Source organism: Equus asinus, chromosome 25 (assembly GCF_041296235.1).
Source record: "Equus asinus isolate D_3611 breed Donkey chromosome 25, EquAss-T2T_v2, whole genome shotgun sequence".
Taxonomy (NCBI): domain Eukaryota; kingdom Metazoa; phylum Chordata; class Mammalia; order Perissodactyla; family Equidae; genus Equus; species Equus asinus.
In genome coordinates, this window is record NC_091814.1 from 26,451,967 (window position 1) to 26,467,503 (window position 15,537).

General features: G+C 42.8%; 1 protein-coding gene across 9 annotated transcripts in view; it reads right to left on the bottom strand.

Annotated features, from left to right (window-relative positions):
* Positions 1 to 15,537, bottom strand: part of PBX1 (PBX homeobox 1) — a 309,428-nt gene that overhangs the window by 25,244 nt on the left and 268,647 nt on the right. For 6 of the 9 annotated variants that reach the window (XM_070497723.1, XM_070497718.1, XM_070497724.1 and 3 more), the window contains one exon: positions 13,341 to 13,830. The exons of the other annotated variants lie outside the window; for them this stretch is intronic. Coding sequence is in view for 4 of the 6 variants with exons in the window: in XM_070497718.1 (XP_070353819.1) it covers positions 13,738 to 13,830 (93 nt within the window). In the remaining 2 variants the exon portion in view is untranslated. Of the gene's footprint in view, positions 1 to 13,340; positions 13,831 to 15,537 lie in introns of those variants that run through there. 9 annotated transcript variants of the gene reach the window in all.

Here is a 15,537-nt window from a genome sequence, read left to right on the forward strand (position 1 = left end):
GGGGCGGGGTGCAGTGCCGGGGGTCGGCAGGGGAGGGGGGGCTGTTTGCTCTGTATTTGCCAGGTGAAAGAATCAATGAATGGATAGTTGCAAATAACCATTTCTTTAAACCAAACGCTGGCAGGGATCGCCAGCCTGTTAGGCATCCTGTGCTCTTGTCTTAAAAATAATTAGGATTCTTTAAATAGATCACAGACTTGATGTTTAGAAGGGAGGTGGGCAGAGCTGCTTGTAAACAAAACTCTGAGCTCGTGCCATGGACGTTTGTCTTCATACCTGCTGCATACTCTCTTTGAGAACTTTTTCTCTCTTTGTACCCCCTTTTTTTGATTTCTTGCTACCCAAATGCCAGAGATCTCACTTTAGGGGAGAAAGAACGTGACATGTTTCTAATGTCTTACTTGAATGGGCGCAATCTTTTCCCCTCCTTTTCTCCTCCACCCTGCTGTCCTTTAATATTTCCCCCCCAACCTCTGCCTCCTCTCTGTATTCCTTCCCCTCTTTTTCTTTCCTCCCATTTTCTCTCTTCTCTGTCCTTTCTACCTCTTCCTACCCCTTCTCTCTACCTTTTATTTTCCTGTCTTTCCTCTTTTCCTCTCTCTCTTCCTCCTTCCTTCCCTCCTTCCTTTCTCCCTCCTTCTTCCCCTCCCACCCTCCCTCTCCCCTTTCCCCTTCTCCCTCCTTCCCTCCCTCCCCTTTTTGTGCCAGCATCTACTAGGTGTATAACATGGTGCTTCATCCTCTGTGTGAGAGAGATCTGGCCCCTTAAACTCTAACAATTTATGTGGCAGATAAAATATTTAATAAGAATTCAAGGCAGGGCCAGAGACACTCTGGGGGAGTTTGGAGGAACTGATGACTCCAGGAAGGAGAAAGGCTGCATAGAAGAGATGAACATCTGCTTAAAGAATGAGTGTGTGAGCGGATCTGTGAGCATGATAGGGGCCATCACTCCAGGTGGCTGGCATCATGATATTGCGAGTAAAGTTTGCAAAAAGGCTAAAAGAAAGGAATAAGCTTGAAATTTCTGAGGGTGCTATGAGAAGACCATTGGCTAGAGCCAACCGTTCTTATTTGAGCCTATCGGAAAAAGAAGGAAGATTAATGAAGGTCACTCAGAATTTAGAATATTCCTTTTCTATCATTCTAACACTGTTTCTTTACCTCTACAGAGCAATCTAAATTTACCAACATATTTTTTCAAGAGATCAGTTACTAACTGATCTCATTGATCTTGTTCACTGGTATATTCCCAGCACTCAGGTGCCAAGAAGTATTGGTTGAATTGGATGGACTGGAATTCCTATATGACTGGGGGAAGGTAGAGTAACTACATTCTAGGCTTGGGAAAGCTTTAAATCAACATCATCATTGCTTCTGGCTGTTAGGGATTCCTGCCTATCATCCTTCCACCTCTCCTCAAAGCTAAATGATTTGAAATAATTGGGTCATACATTTCCTTCTTGAGCTTCCTTGATGGGATTAGTTGCTTCAAGCCATCCAATAGCAAGAATGTTTTCATTTTAATCCACATCTGTTCCCATAAGCTCAGCCTAATTCCATTTCCCCCTGGTTTAGGGCTTTGTTAACAGACATCATAATTTTAAATTCTTAACCCAAACTCGTAAATTGATGAATGCAGTCATATTTATCAACAAGGGCCTAGAGATTTGGGCTGTTTTTGTTTAATCATTTGTCTTATTGAAAAAGTCTTCCCAGTGGTAGTCCCACCAGAGGTTAAGATCCTTCTGGAGTACAGAGCAATGCCTGACATATAGGAGGTGGTTAGTGCATGCTTGCGCACTGAAGAAATGCAAGGGTGGTCACACAGATAGCTGCCTATCTGGCAAGTGTCTATGATGCCCCAAGCAATAACCTTGTGGGAGAGGAGCCAGGGGACTCACAGAGTCCTCAGCAGAGATTTTGCTATTGGCGTAAAGGAGGCATTGGCCATACAAGGAAAGTCCCAGGGAGGGAAGCGTACCAAATAAAGCAGTAACGAGTGGAGAGGTAGGCCTGCAGACCCAGGAATAAAAGAGCTGGGTTTATGTCATTGAAGGTCAAGATGCAGTGACTTGACTGGGAAAAACTTGAGTGTAGACGACAAATGGTTAATGTGATTGATGAGGTCACAGTCTCTTATTCTCTGGAACCAGGTGCAGTGGGCCCTGTTTGAGCTTCCAGGCTATGTGGACATGCAGGAAGTCAGGGCTTTTCAGGGTCTCTACCCACTGGTCTGTCTTCTTAGATATGCCTGGAGGGTGATTCAGGCCAGGCCTGTACGAAGGCCCTTTGTCTTCAATTTCAGGTAGAGTCAGGAGGTCTGCTCTACTCTCTAAGAAAGTTTCTCAGAGCCCTGCATTTGGAGAACAGCTGTGCCTCTCTTTAGCCATTAATAAAAATGATTTCTTTCTTTTTTTCAGTTTTATTGAGATATCGTTGACATACAACACTTACAAGTTTAAGGTATACAGCCTGATGAGTTGATTTACATATATTGTAAAATTATTACAGTAATGAGTTTAGTTAACATCCATCATCTCATAGACACAAAAAGGGAAAACAAAAAAATTTTTCCTTGCAATGAGGACTATTAGGATCCACAGTCTTAGTAACTTTCAAATACACCATATGAAGTGTTAACTATAGCCACCGTGTTGTGCATTTCTTCATTCCCATTTGACTACTGTTAGCTGTATTGATTAATAAAAAGCAGGAAAGCCTAACTTTCAACATAGGTTAGATTGTCCCAGAAGACTTGCAAATAAACCCAAAGATTAGCATTTGGACAGCAGAGTATGACCTGAGGAGAGGTTTCACATGTTGGAGCTATTCAAGTAAGACACCTTTGTTCCTCAGGTGAAATCTCCAGCACCTTGGTAGTGAGAAGTCTAGACAAGGAGCACTAGGCGAAAACAAGGATTCAAAGAAAGTATGTGGCATGTGTGAAGACAAACTTCAATGACCTCCCAGTTTTGTCCAGGGCCAACTCTGCTTATCTACTTCTAAGCATCAAGTTTGTGATTTGTTTAAAGAATCCTAAATATTCTTGAGATAGGAACAGCAGAAAAGTGAATGAGAAATGATGGAAGACACACTGATAGAACCAGGGAGATGACAGGAATTTCCTCAGGAAGGATAAGATCTTAGCAGCCAGGCTAGACTGATAGAAAAAAGAAAGAAAATACACCCACAGCTAATAGTTCTTTACAAAGGAACTAGGAAAAAGGAGGACATTCTAATTGATACTAGTTCAGAGTTGGAGATGTACCCAGATAGAAATATCAGAAGCATAAATAATACTAATAATAAACACATTTTTAGCACTTACTCTGTGCCAGGCATTGTTCTAAGTGTTAACTATTCTAAGTATTAACTCATTTAATCTTCCAAGCAACTCTATGAGGTAGGTATCAGTGTTATCTGTTTTATAGACGAGGAAACTGAGGCACAGAAACATTAAGCAACTTATCCAAGGTCAGGTAGCTAGTAAGTAGTTGTAGTATGATGGGAAATATATATTTGGTCTTTGTCCCTGGCTCCTGGCATGGAGCTCCTAAAACCCTTGGAATTTCCTGAGTGACGAGGGGGATAGGAGCATCTTTTGTTTGTGAGCCCCTAGACATCTTCAGGATGGGGGCTGGTCCTGAGAAAGATCAAGCCTTGATTAGAAACTTGAAATTTTCAGCCCCACCCCTCCACCTCCAGGGATGGGAGAGGGGCAAGATTGAGTTAATCACCAATGGCCAATGATTTAATCAATTATGCCCGTGTATCCTTTATAATAAATCCATAAACATAAGCAAAGTGAGGCTCAGCAAGGCTTCCTGAGTTCTGTGAGTCACTCAAGTGAGTTATCAAACCTGAGATGGGGGTTGTGGGAACTCCCGATTTAGAACGGGTAGGTCAGAAGCACGGGTGACCTGATACTTGCAACTGGCATCTGAAGTGAGGGCAGTCTCGTGGGACTGAGCCCTGCAACTTGTGGAGTCTAACACTAACTCTGGGTAGTTAGTGTCAGAACTGAGCCAACGAATTGTAGGACACCTAGTTGGTGTTGGAATGTTGGAGAACTGGTTGCTGTGAGGAAAAACCTCTCATTTAATGTCAGAAAGAACCTGACACTAGTAGAGCTGGCATTCAAGTCTATGTCGTCTGACTCTTAAGATCTCAGTGAGCAAACTATATGTGTTCCTCACAGCAAAGGATCCAGGAACAACCTTCTGAAAGCAGCAGATGGGGAGCTGGTAAGGGAACCATTTGGAGATGTTCCCCTGGATGACTTTAAAGGTCTCACTAGATGATTAAAAAAATGTGGACACGTGAAGGGGAAAATCAAGCAGATCATGGTAGAATACTTCAAGAATTATTAGTGAATTCTAGCATAGCAGTTGTGTACAGGGACACAGACATGGCATGTGCTCTGAAGGTGAGGCCCAGGAGATGGCATTCTAAGGGAGAGTGGAACATCACAGGGAGGTTGTTAGGAACACAATGAACGCGTGTGGGTGATGGGAAGACACCTCCTGTGTAGCATGACTCAACTGAAGGAATTAACGCTGAGTAGGATTTATCTGAACAACGGAAGCCTTGGACAGATCCAGAATTTTTGCAAAAATTTTTGAAACAGAATTTAGATAAGTCTGTTAAGAAAACAAATGTTTAGACCCAATAGCAAAGAGACTGAGCTCTCTAAAGGACAGAGAAGGGATGTAACTGGAGAATAGGTAGGTTAGACAATTTTAAACTTGGCTGGCTCTCCTTAAAAGGAGGTGAAATGTTAGGGCATGTCACAAAGAGACTGCAGCAAGGAATGTTTCTGCTGATGCTGAAGCAGCACCAGCTGTAGAGGAAAGGCGAGGATTTGTGAGGAGACGGGATGGGGGAGGCCAGTGTTCTGCAGCATCAACCTCAGCCTGGATTCAACAATTGGACATTGTCTCCCGTTGAGACAAAGGGAAAGCTCAGAGCGGGTCAAGAGCGGGAGGAATTCCAGAGAAGAAAGAGCAGAGTCGCAGTAGTACAGGTGTAAACGTATCTGGGATTAGTAACACAGGACTTAAAGGGAACTGGAAATCGAGATACATCTTAAATATAAATATGAATACCAGGGGGAAGAAGGGAGCCCCAGGGAAGCCTGTGGACAGGAGGGGACCCATTTTACATTTTTGAATTTTTCACAAAGACATGAAAATTTCAAAGGTCGTTCTCTAAGAGAGGACGCAGAATGCATAGATTGCCTTGTTTCCCACAGGGAAGCATAGGAAGATGGTTTCCTGCAGAGGAAGCAGAATGCAAAATTAACCTTTGTTGGGGGCTTTTTCTCAACACTACAGTTAATACTAATCAACTGGCATTGGAAAGACTGAAATAAAGATTTTCTTTTCACTTTTTCACTTGTCTGTCTTTTCTGCTTCCTCCCCGAACTATCAACTCTCTGCTCTGGTCATTCATTAGCAAGAGTCATGTGGTACTATGATCTGGCTTCTGGGAGCCCAGTTTTGCTCTAGAAGCCTAGGCTTTGCTTGTGTTTTCTAAATCCTGTGGGTAAAATTGATGTTGGGGTGTGGTTCATATGCCTCCAAAAGTGACCTTTTAGAAAAAATAGGTACTAGAGAGATTCAAGGTTGGATTAATTGAACTTTGGAGGGACTGGAACAGCCACTCTCATTCCAACAGAAGAGGCCTCCACTGCCTTGACTCTACTTCTGGCAACAGAGTGAGAGTGTTCTGGCGAGAATGAACACAGGAGGAAACCGGGGAAGGTAGAGTTACCGACTAGCATTCCTCTAAATTTTAATACATAAGAGGAGGAGGATTTTACCCTGATCTTTACTTTCTCTCTGAGTACATATTAACAAGAGATTTGCATTCAAATGTAGTGTAGCATTTTGGCCTTTTATACGATCAAGAGGTGTTGTTGACAACTCTGGTGAGCTACACTGGACAGTGTGGCTGGATATTGTGGGAGAGAGTGAATGTTGGCTTAGGGCACAGTGTAACCTGGGTGTTAAGGAATGGACCCGTCTGATCTATCCAAGGACATCTAGGAGCATGAGCTATGCTGTCTTTTGCATGGGTCCCAGGAGAATACACAAGGACCACGTCTCTTCAAAGCCTGTGGCCCTGGGGGTGGCCACTGCCATGAGCCTTTACAACTCCTCTTCCCCCAACCCCACACTACCCAGAGTGACCTTGGAAGTCTGTCCAAGGCTAGAAGCCATAGACTGCATCTCACTAGCTCTCTTTATTTGTACATTGTCTTAGCTTTTATGGTCAGTAAACCCACTGCTCTCTTTATTTGTACACTGTCGTAGCTTTTATGGAAGTCATGGGGGTGAAGCCCCTGAAGCAGAGCTTCATTCCGTGTTCCAGGCCTCGGGTTTAGAGATCCAGGTTAAAATACCCTCCTTGGCCCATGGAATCATTTCATAAGACTGAGCTTCAGAAGCACCCTCTATGCTGGATGTTTCCAGAAGGGAGGCTATCTTCTGTATAACAAACTGTGGTCAGAACATTGGTATTTGGCTGCCTGTCTTTTTTTATAAGTGGTGGAAGGATGCAAGTCTATCAGGATAAGCATGTAGAAACCAACGGGGCAGGTCTAGGGGTGAGTGTAACAGATTTTATGGTTTTAAAGCTTTAGACTTTAGACCTATACTCTCCAAAGTGACTGGTGGCCACCAGGCTTGAGCCTCCTAGCCAGCAATAAACACATGGGAGTGACCTCCTGAAGGTGGGACCAAGGCTGCCTTAATAGACTACAGCTCTCCCTTCCTGATGACCACAGGCTGGTGCTGAGGCCTGAGTTTAGACAAGAACCAAATTTAGAGAATGTTGGGGAAGGGAGGTGTTTCCTTCCCACTCTCACATTCCCACAGAGGAGGAGACTTCCGTGTCCTCTTCCTTGAGGGCGCAGTATTGGGTTAAACAGCTCTGACCTCTGTTGTCATCTCTCTCTCCATCTTCTCCACTGAAGGGTAACAAAGCCAAGGCTGGGATGTTGACTGGAAATGTTTTTACTGGGAGTCTGTCCAGTGCAGTGAAAAGCCTTGTGGGCTTATCTTTTGCTCTCAGTTATCCTTTTGGTCGCTAGCTGTGACACAGATGGCCAACCATCTGAAAAGTTACTGCGTGGCATTAGCTAGGGGCCATTTTTGCATCCTCCCACTCCCACCTCCCAATCCTTGCATTTAGGAACATGAATGGAAGAGAGAGGTCTTGGTCAAGGCTTTCAAAAACTGGTGAGCCTTCTTCCTACTCTGCCTTCTGCCAGCTAGATGTGGATGGGGGAGGAACCACAATGTGCAAATCACTCCATAGGGAAGAGGCATGCTGACGAGGAACATTTGCCTTAGGCTATTACATAAGTGAGAAACAAATTTGTACTGCATTTCAGTCTTTATACATTTTTGGTCTACTTAGTACCATTTAATACCACTCTAAGTAGTAAAGTAGGTGGGTGAGTTAGGTCCACAATTCTCCATACAACTGGAAAAGGAAGTGATCTGAGATTGCCTTGCATATGCAAACCTAAGTGTGTTCCAATGTTTAGATTTGAAGAGGGAACACAAGGCCTCCATTTGGCCCCTGGTGATGTTCTCCCAGTCAACATTAGCAGATAGCCTTATATTTTTGAGGCCATTGAGCCCTTAGCTTGTCTCTTAGTAAAAATGATAATTTGATCCCCATTGACTCTCCATTACTTTGATGTTTTCTATTGATTAGAACCATGATCGGGATGAAAGGGTGAGTGATTGGTACATTCAATACATACCTGCCTCCTCGGGGCTCTGGACAGAGCCTCCTCAGAGTGACAGTGTGAAGACGAGGAAACAATGCATGTGATGCCCCTAGGTGGACAATATGTCAAATGCCAGGCAAGAAGCTCCATCCCACTCCCTGGATGGGAAGGTGATGTTGAAGGCTGGGACACACACTTAGGCATTGGGAGCTGAAGTGGTGTTCCAGCCAGGACACTTTGAGACACTAAACTCTGTAAAAGACCATAACCCCAAAGGTCAGGGGCTCCATCTGAGTGCAGACAAACCACTGGGAGAGATGCTTACATGAGATGGTAGATATAACACATGGAAGGTGTGAAAATCTGTGGAGTGACATCTAGCACACTTCTGAGAGCCCACAGCTGAATAGTATTTCTAACCTAGATTTTGGCCCCTGAAACATCTCTTGGGTACCACAATTTTTCTTATGATCAGATCACAGCAGATTAAGAGAAGGAAAGGAGAACCACTGGGCCCAGCTGTGACTAAGAAACTTAGAATTTATTATAGAAAATTTCTCTGGTGTCTTTTCTAACTGGTGCTTGGTGGATGGCAGTCAGTCACAGACAAGCAGACAAGATGGGTGCTCTGCCATAATATTCATAGGCAAATATTAGCTGTGTTAATAAGATCCTTCCTATCTCTTCCTTCCCTCCCTTCCTTCCTTCCTCCTTATTTTGTAGGTGAGGTAGGTGGCCCATGAGGTCATTTACTTCACTGCCACTGATGTAGACTTTAAAACGATTAGGGTAACAGTTTAAACCATAATCCACACTAAGCCAGCCCTAGTTCGGGGGAAGACAAGTTGCCAGTATGTAAGAAGAAATTTACACAAAATACAAATGTATTTTTTTGCAACAAAAGAAACTATTTATTTGGAATATGCATTACCAGTACAAATTAGGAGACTGTAAAACCTACACCGTGTTAGTATCATTAGAGAACACAAAAGTTCAGTTGGAATCAAAAGGGACAGAAGCCTGTGCTCTCACAGAAGCAGAAAAGCTTAAACTTTCAAAACCAAAACAGAGCAGAACTTTGCAGGTTTATACTCTGAATAATAAGAAGAGGGGAGAGAGAGCGTAAGAATAAAACCAACCAAAGGAAAGCACTTCAAAATAATTGAAAACGCCAAAGGAAAGAAAAGAAGTCATAAGAGAGAAAAGGGGGAAAACATTGAACGTTTTATTAATTTTAACAAAAGGAAAAAAAGTTTACAAAAAATAAAAGATTCCAGGAAGCTTTGAGCTAGGGATTGAAACCGTAAAGGTGATGTGAAAAGCTCGTCATTATTTTGTTATGACTTAAAAACAAGAGTGCAAGTGTTTGGGTAGAAACACTTCCTAAAGGGTCGCTTCACAATTCCGCATTCTTTTCTCACTTTTCTTGCTTAGGTTCTGGCTGCTTTCTGAACACTTAATCATTTGCTGAATGAAAGATGTTTAAAACAAGTTTCTTCCAGATCGTATTGCTTTCTTTTCTCCTATCACTAATAAAAACATTCCGAACCAATACAGTTTGACAATTCTAAATCAGAGGTTCATAAGAGGTGTGCTGTCAATGAATCAAACGTAACCTCTCAATGTTATAACGACAGCATTGAATCTGGCTCAATTTCTCACCAAACTCTTCACTCAAAATCAGAACTCAAAGGATCAGCAGGCTGACTGGCCAGAGGGATGGCTTCCCGGCTCTAGTCTACGTAGCCAATGGTACTCATCACTCCAGTATCTCCTGTGGGATTCTTCTGGAAGAAAAATCCTCCCTAGTTGAAAGAGGCCTCGTGGAATGTTGTTATTAAGCAAGAAGAAAGAAAAGAAAGCATTTTGTGGTGCCATCTACAATCAACAGAAGCAAAAACCTTTCCCTACAATACAAAAGGTCCCCTGGAACTATTCCTTGAATTTTTAAAGGACCAAAAGGAGAATCCAAGTCTCTGACTTCGTTTTTCTCAGCGACTGCAGTAATGCCACACACTGTGGAAACGCAAGTGAGCAATGTGATAGCAACATGAGCTTTCTCTTTGTTCTTGAAGTCAACAATTCTGAAGCAAAGTAGAAGGACAAGGAAGCAGCCTACTCTACCAATGTCATCTTTTCACATCACCTGGTATACATATTTAAGGAGTAAAAACAGCAAGATCATAATCCTGACAATTAAAAAAGCCCCCCCATAAACAAACCAAAAATAACACAAAACAAAACATAACTTTTTTTTTATATTTTAAAGAGCAGGAATAAAGAAAAGAAAAGAATTTATTTCTGGGTCTCAAAGTTAATAAACATAATAACGTGTTAGGTTGTACCTATTATGCTTACTATTCCAACCTTTTTTTTTTAGTTTACAAAATGAATTACTGTCACTTTTAAACATTGTGAAACAGGAAATGGATGTGCACAACTCGACACTTTTCTAGCATTCTTGAACTAATTCACAAATGCAAGAAAATAAAAGAAAAATGGGGGAAATGATGAATGTAGGTAGTTTGGTGTTAAAAACTAATGCAGGAATGATGCGCATTGTCACAGAAAAAAGAGGGGAAATTCCCCATCCTGTTTTGCGTGCTATGAGGGTCATTTTTAAAATTTTTATTATAAACACTATTAAATTCAGACCGCTTTTTTGGTTTTTTTTCTTTATCTGAATATACAAGAACATTCATTATCAAATGTTCATCATCAATACTACAAAGAACGAGACACAAGTCGCAAGAAACAATGGAAAATGTTAATAAAGCTGAAAGAATCGTTGAGTATTTTTTTGTTTTTTTTTAAGTTTTTTTTAAATTTGAGTTTCTGTAGTTTTATCTTTTTTGGTATCGAAGTCAGGTTTTTCTGGGCAGAAAAATAAAACTCAGAAGGAAAGAGGGGTAAAAGATATGTGTGAGAAAAGGCAACCAGCAAATAAAGAACCACCACCACAGCAAATACAAAATAAATGTAAAGAAGGTGCCACTTGGCATAAGTACTGCATGGGAGTCAATTCCACACTAAGAGGAGTTAGGGATGAAAAAGAGGATATGACGAAGTTGCAAGATGGGCAAACCCAAGGGCTAGTATCATTTCTCAGGGGAAATTTGCTTCCAGGGAAAATGGAGTGCTCCTACGTTCATTAGAAAATGATGGAGCCCTGGGGCACATTTTGGTATCTGTAGGATTGACCTAATATAAATTCCCAGGGAGCTGTCTTTCCAGAGGCACGCTCTTTCCATCCTCATCCTTCTGCTGCTAGTGTTCTTCTCATGCTTTGCTTAATGTGGAGAGACCTTGTGGCCACCATATTGGATGTGATCGTGGGCATGGCGGGGAGATCGTGGGAGAGGTATTGGATACAACGAGGACTAAGTGAAGTGCTGGGTGGGGAAGATGCTGTGAGAGGTGATAATCAGTGCAAACTACTGCAGGGAGAGAAACTGCCTGTGCAAATGTAGCACTGCTCTGATCTTTTTCATAACTTAAAATGGCAATCATTCAACCCAAATCTGGAATCATTCTTCCTTGTTTCCAAGAGAACCCTTTTGTGTCTCTTTTGTACTTTGCCCAAAGTCAGGTGGATGTGATCCAACCATATTCCTGTGTGGGTAGTTTCAATATATCTCTGCCACTAAAACAAAGTTCTCCACTGGCTCTAATCACTACCAAGTTGTCACAAAATAGCTCCTTCTAGGAATCCTCTATATCGAGCCCTGCTCTGGTTATGGCACAGGTTAGTAGACACAGTCTTTCTACTGCTCTTAGTTATGAAGGCATAATCCCATGTTGCCAAATATTTACTTTTTGCATTTCCTTCAAATACACATACCCTCCAATTTCTGAGGTATCCCACCCACCCACCCAAGACACACACAGGAGCATTTTCTATTCATTACTGTAGTGCCATGCAGAATTTCCATGACCTTGTTAGCTGGCCATCCTCACCCCTCAAGGTCTTATACTTCTTCCAGAGACCTCTCAAACAGAGTAGATATAACAGGGGACTAAGTACTTACAAGGCCACATATCGGATTCAAATACAAACTAAGAGAACCAAGTCCTATGTTTCTAGTTTGGAAGCTTATCTCTATTCTAAGAAACCAAACAGAACAAAAGAAATGAAAAAAAAAAGCAACAACAATACCCCTTCTCTTTGTCATCATGGTGATAACATCACGGTACTGATGGTGACCAGAAGTTAGAATAGGAAAACCATTTATTATCCCCACATGGCACGAACCAGTTTATCTCAGGGACACTACTTCCTCTGATTTCACATTTACAGATTGCGTATGAGCCAGGAATAATAATCCCCATTTTACAAAGAAAATGGGGCACCAAGAGATTTGACCACCTCCCACACAGTCAAGTGACAGAGCTGCCATCTTTATTGCTGGGACAGTTGGCTATGAATAATGTAAGCTCAGGTGACATTAGAGAACAGCTTTCTACTATATACTCCTCTCTCTTAGATATTTCCAGGGAATGAAAATCACTGTGATGATGTCACTGAAAACATTATCTCCCCTTTCCCCATCACTCTCAGGTCTTCAAATTAAGCTAGCAAAAAGTCTGCTTGAGCCATCTTCTTACACAACTCTCTCCTTTAGAACAAGAATGTGGTGCCATATAACGCTTTGGATAATTAATGCAATGACCCTAATACAAAAACAAAAACAAAAGAGAACCAAATCCATTACAGACATTGTAAGTTCTGTATGTGGCTCCCTGAGAGCTCCAGAGGTGGTGGGAACAGGAATAGTTTACACCGCAAACCTGGTCTTCATCATGATCCAGTCTTGTGTATGTCTTTCTCGGGTGTGCATGCTGGGGGGCCTGCAAGTCCTGGAGGCCCCAGGCATATACTGTTTCTCTGTGTCAGTGACCTTCACTAAGAGTTGCTAATTCCCTCTCTTGGGCTCACAAGGCATAATGCTATGGTTACTAACGTAAGTATTTGTACGTGGCATGTGACTGACCTTGCGAAAGTGAATGTATGAGACTATGCATGTGCGTGTGTGTGTGTGTGTGTGTGTGTGTGTGTGAGAGAAGGAGCAGGTGAAGGCTTTCAGGATAAGAACCCTCTTCTCCTTAGTGATGCGTTCATCACCATGCCTAACTCGGACCTGGTTTTGCAGTAGCTTCTGAACATTGCTCACTAAGTGTTGCAGGGTCTCCAAAGACTGTGCCTCTGAAACCAAGAGCTGTTAAAGGAGGATGAGAAAGCCTCGAAGAATTCTGCCCTTCTTGTTCCTTGTGCTCTCTCCTGCTGTCTGACTTCCTGCCTGGGAATCAACCTAGTGGAGCTGAAAGTGGAGAATGTGGCACCTTTAGAAGCCCAGCTATGGCCGTCCCCAGTGAATACCTGGGGCTGGGAAGGAAGAGGAGGAAAGTGTTCTAATCAGGATTGTTCCCATGGAGGGAAGAGCAAGACGAGGCAGGGAGGCCTGGAATGAGTAGGGCAATGTGGCGTATTCCTGCTAAGAGGTAGTGAGAGTAACAAGAGAAACAGAGAAGGATTGCCTGTTAACAAAGGGAGCGAGGGATCCGAGTGAGGTAAATTTGGCTCCTCAAACCACCAGCATGAAAACATACAAACACTTTTATTATTTTCTTTGTATTTTTTTTTCTCTTTAGATTCCTCTAATTGTTGAAAATATCCTTCAGTGATGTAATAGAGGGCAGGGACCCAGGGAGTCTAGGACAGAGGGACAGGGGCAGGGAAGTTGACGGACACCAGGCTGACAGCTGGAGGCAGGGAAGGGTGGCTTCTACCCAGAAAAAAAAGGGAAGAGAGTATAAAGAAGTGTCCAGATTGGCTGAAATAGCATCCCAAGGAAGAGAAGAGAAGGAGACTCTTATTGTGTTTGCTGATTGCTTCGACCTCCAGTCTGACCGCTTCAGCGTTGGGAGAGAAACCCTCCCTCCTGGCCCTGCCCCGACTGGGGCACAGGGTCAGCCGGGATGCGATTGCTGGGAGATCAGTTGGAGGTATCAGAGTGAACACTGCCAGGGCCTTCTGTAGGGGAGGTCACTGATGAAGGGGTAGTAGCATCCTGCCAACCTCCATTAGCCTAGAAGGGAAAAAGGGAGAGAAGTCAGTCCTCTGAGATTGGGTGGCTGTTTTGAGCAGACAATGACAATAAGGCAACTTGTGTAAAGGGCCTAGTACAGTGCCTGGCACATGGGGACACTCATCAAATGGGCAGCTGTTTTATGGTTGATAATATTCCCCCCACCCTCAGATGAGTTTGGGTCCTCCCAGTGAGCCACTGGACACGAGGGTCACACCTCCTGTTTCTCAAAGGCTTTTTCACTCAGTCCAGGCCATCAGATGACTACTGTGTGTACTCTAGTGGAATGACAGCTGCACTGCAGGCCAAGAGACCCAAGTTCTAGTTCTGACTCTGGCAATGACTAAGCTATTGACTCTAGCAAAGCACTTATGCCTCTTTGGCCTTGGGTTCCCCTTTAGAAAAATAAAAAGGTTGGCTCAAATGCTTTCTTCCAGCTCTGGATGTTCCATATGTTATGGGATTCCATGTTCTACACATGGTTCTGCACAAGATGCTCTTGGGTATATAATGATGAGTGAGATACAGTTCATGTCCTCAAGGAGTGGGATAAGACAAGTGCATGAATGAACTATAATTCAAAGCAGAACCTAATAAATGGTATAGCCCAGGTGTTACGAAGTTTCAAATGAAGGCAGTATCTCATCTTGTTGGGGCATCAGGAAAGGCTTCATGGAGGAGGTACTCTTTGAGGTGAGCCTTGAAAAGTACAGAGGGTGGTTCAGGCAAATAAAACAGGTAAATCAATGGTGCCAAGACCCTAAGGACTGGACTGTGTGAATATATCTAAAAGGTGGTGAGACAGGAAGCTACAAGTTTGATTTACATTTATAGATGATTTTTCTAAGACTCTAAATCCAGAAGCATCCAAACAATGAAATTATGCTAAAAGGATTTGCTTTAGTGAGCACCCCTTTCAAAAAATATCCCACCATTAAAATAGTCGCAGAATGATTTCCTTCAGTGTTTAAAATTCACTATCATTAATATATTTTAAAGTACTGAAATACAAATGTGCTAAAATGCCTTTTTTCTCCAATCACTGTGCTCCTTTGGAGTCAACAGACCTCAACTCTGGAACTGCTCATGTTGAACAGACCAAGTCGTAGGCGCTCCCGGTAAATTATTTTCTATTCTGCTTTTCTCTCATTTTATTCCCTGAAATATTTGGGGTCCATGGGGCAGATGTTGATATTGCCATGTGGGAGGGACTCCAGCTTCTATTCTCACATAATCTACAGTACTCAGGAACATGCTTGGCACTTTGGAGGTGCTAGCAAATGTCCGTTCATGTTTCATTCCTAAGAAAGCAGAGGAGCAAGAGAAAAGCAGGCTTCTGGATTATGACTGAGACAGAACACAGGCTTCCTGACCTTTGAATCAGGTTCCTTTTTCTCTGCTCTTTTCATTCCTTTGGCTTTCTTTTTTATTGGCTCACCCAAATGACACTCCAATTTTCCCAGGAAAGCCAAAGTTTTGATTCGAATCAGCTCTCACCAGTTACATCAGCATGAGGGGAGGTTTTTTCCACACCTCACTGAAGAGCAGATCGGGATACCAAGAGGGCAAGGTCATCCTGGGCAATGCCAAGAACACATCACCTCAGTCACGGATCAATGAATAACTGCTCTCAAGTTCAAATGGCCATCTCTTAACCTAGTCAGGTAGCTCCTCCCACTCCTTTTGTCTGCTGGAGGACATTTCCCC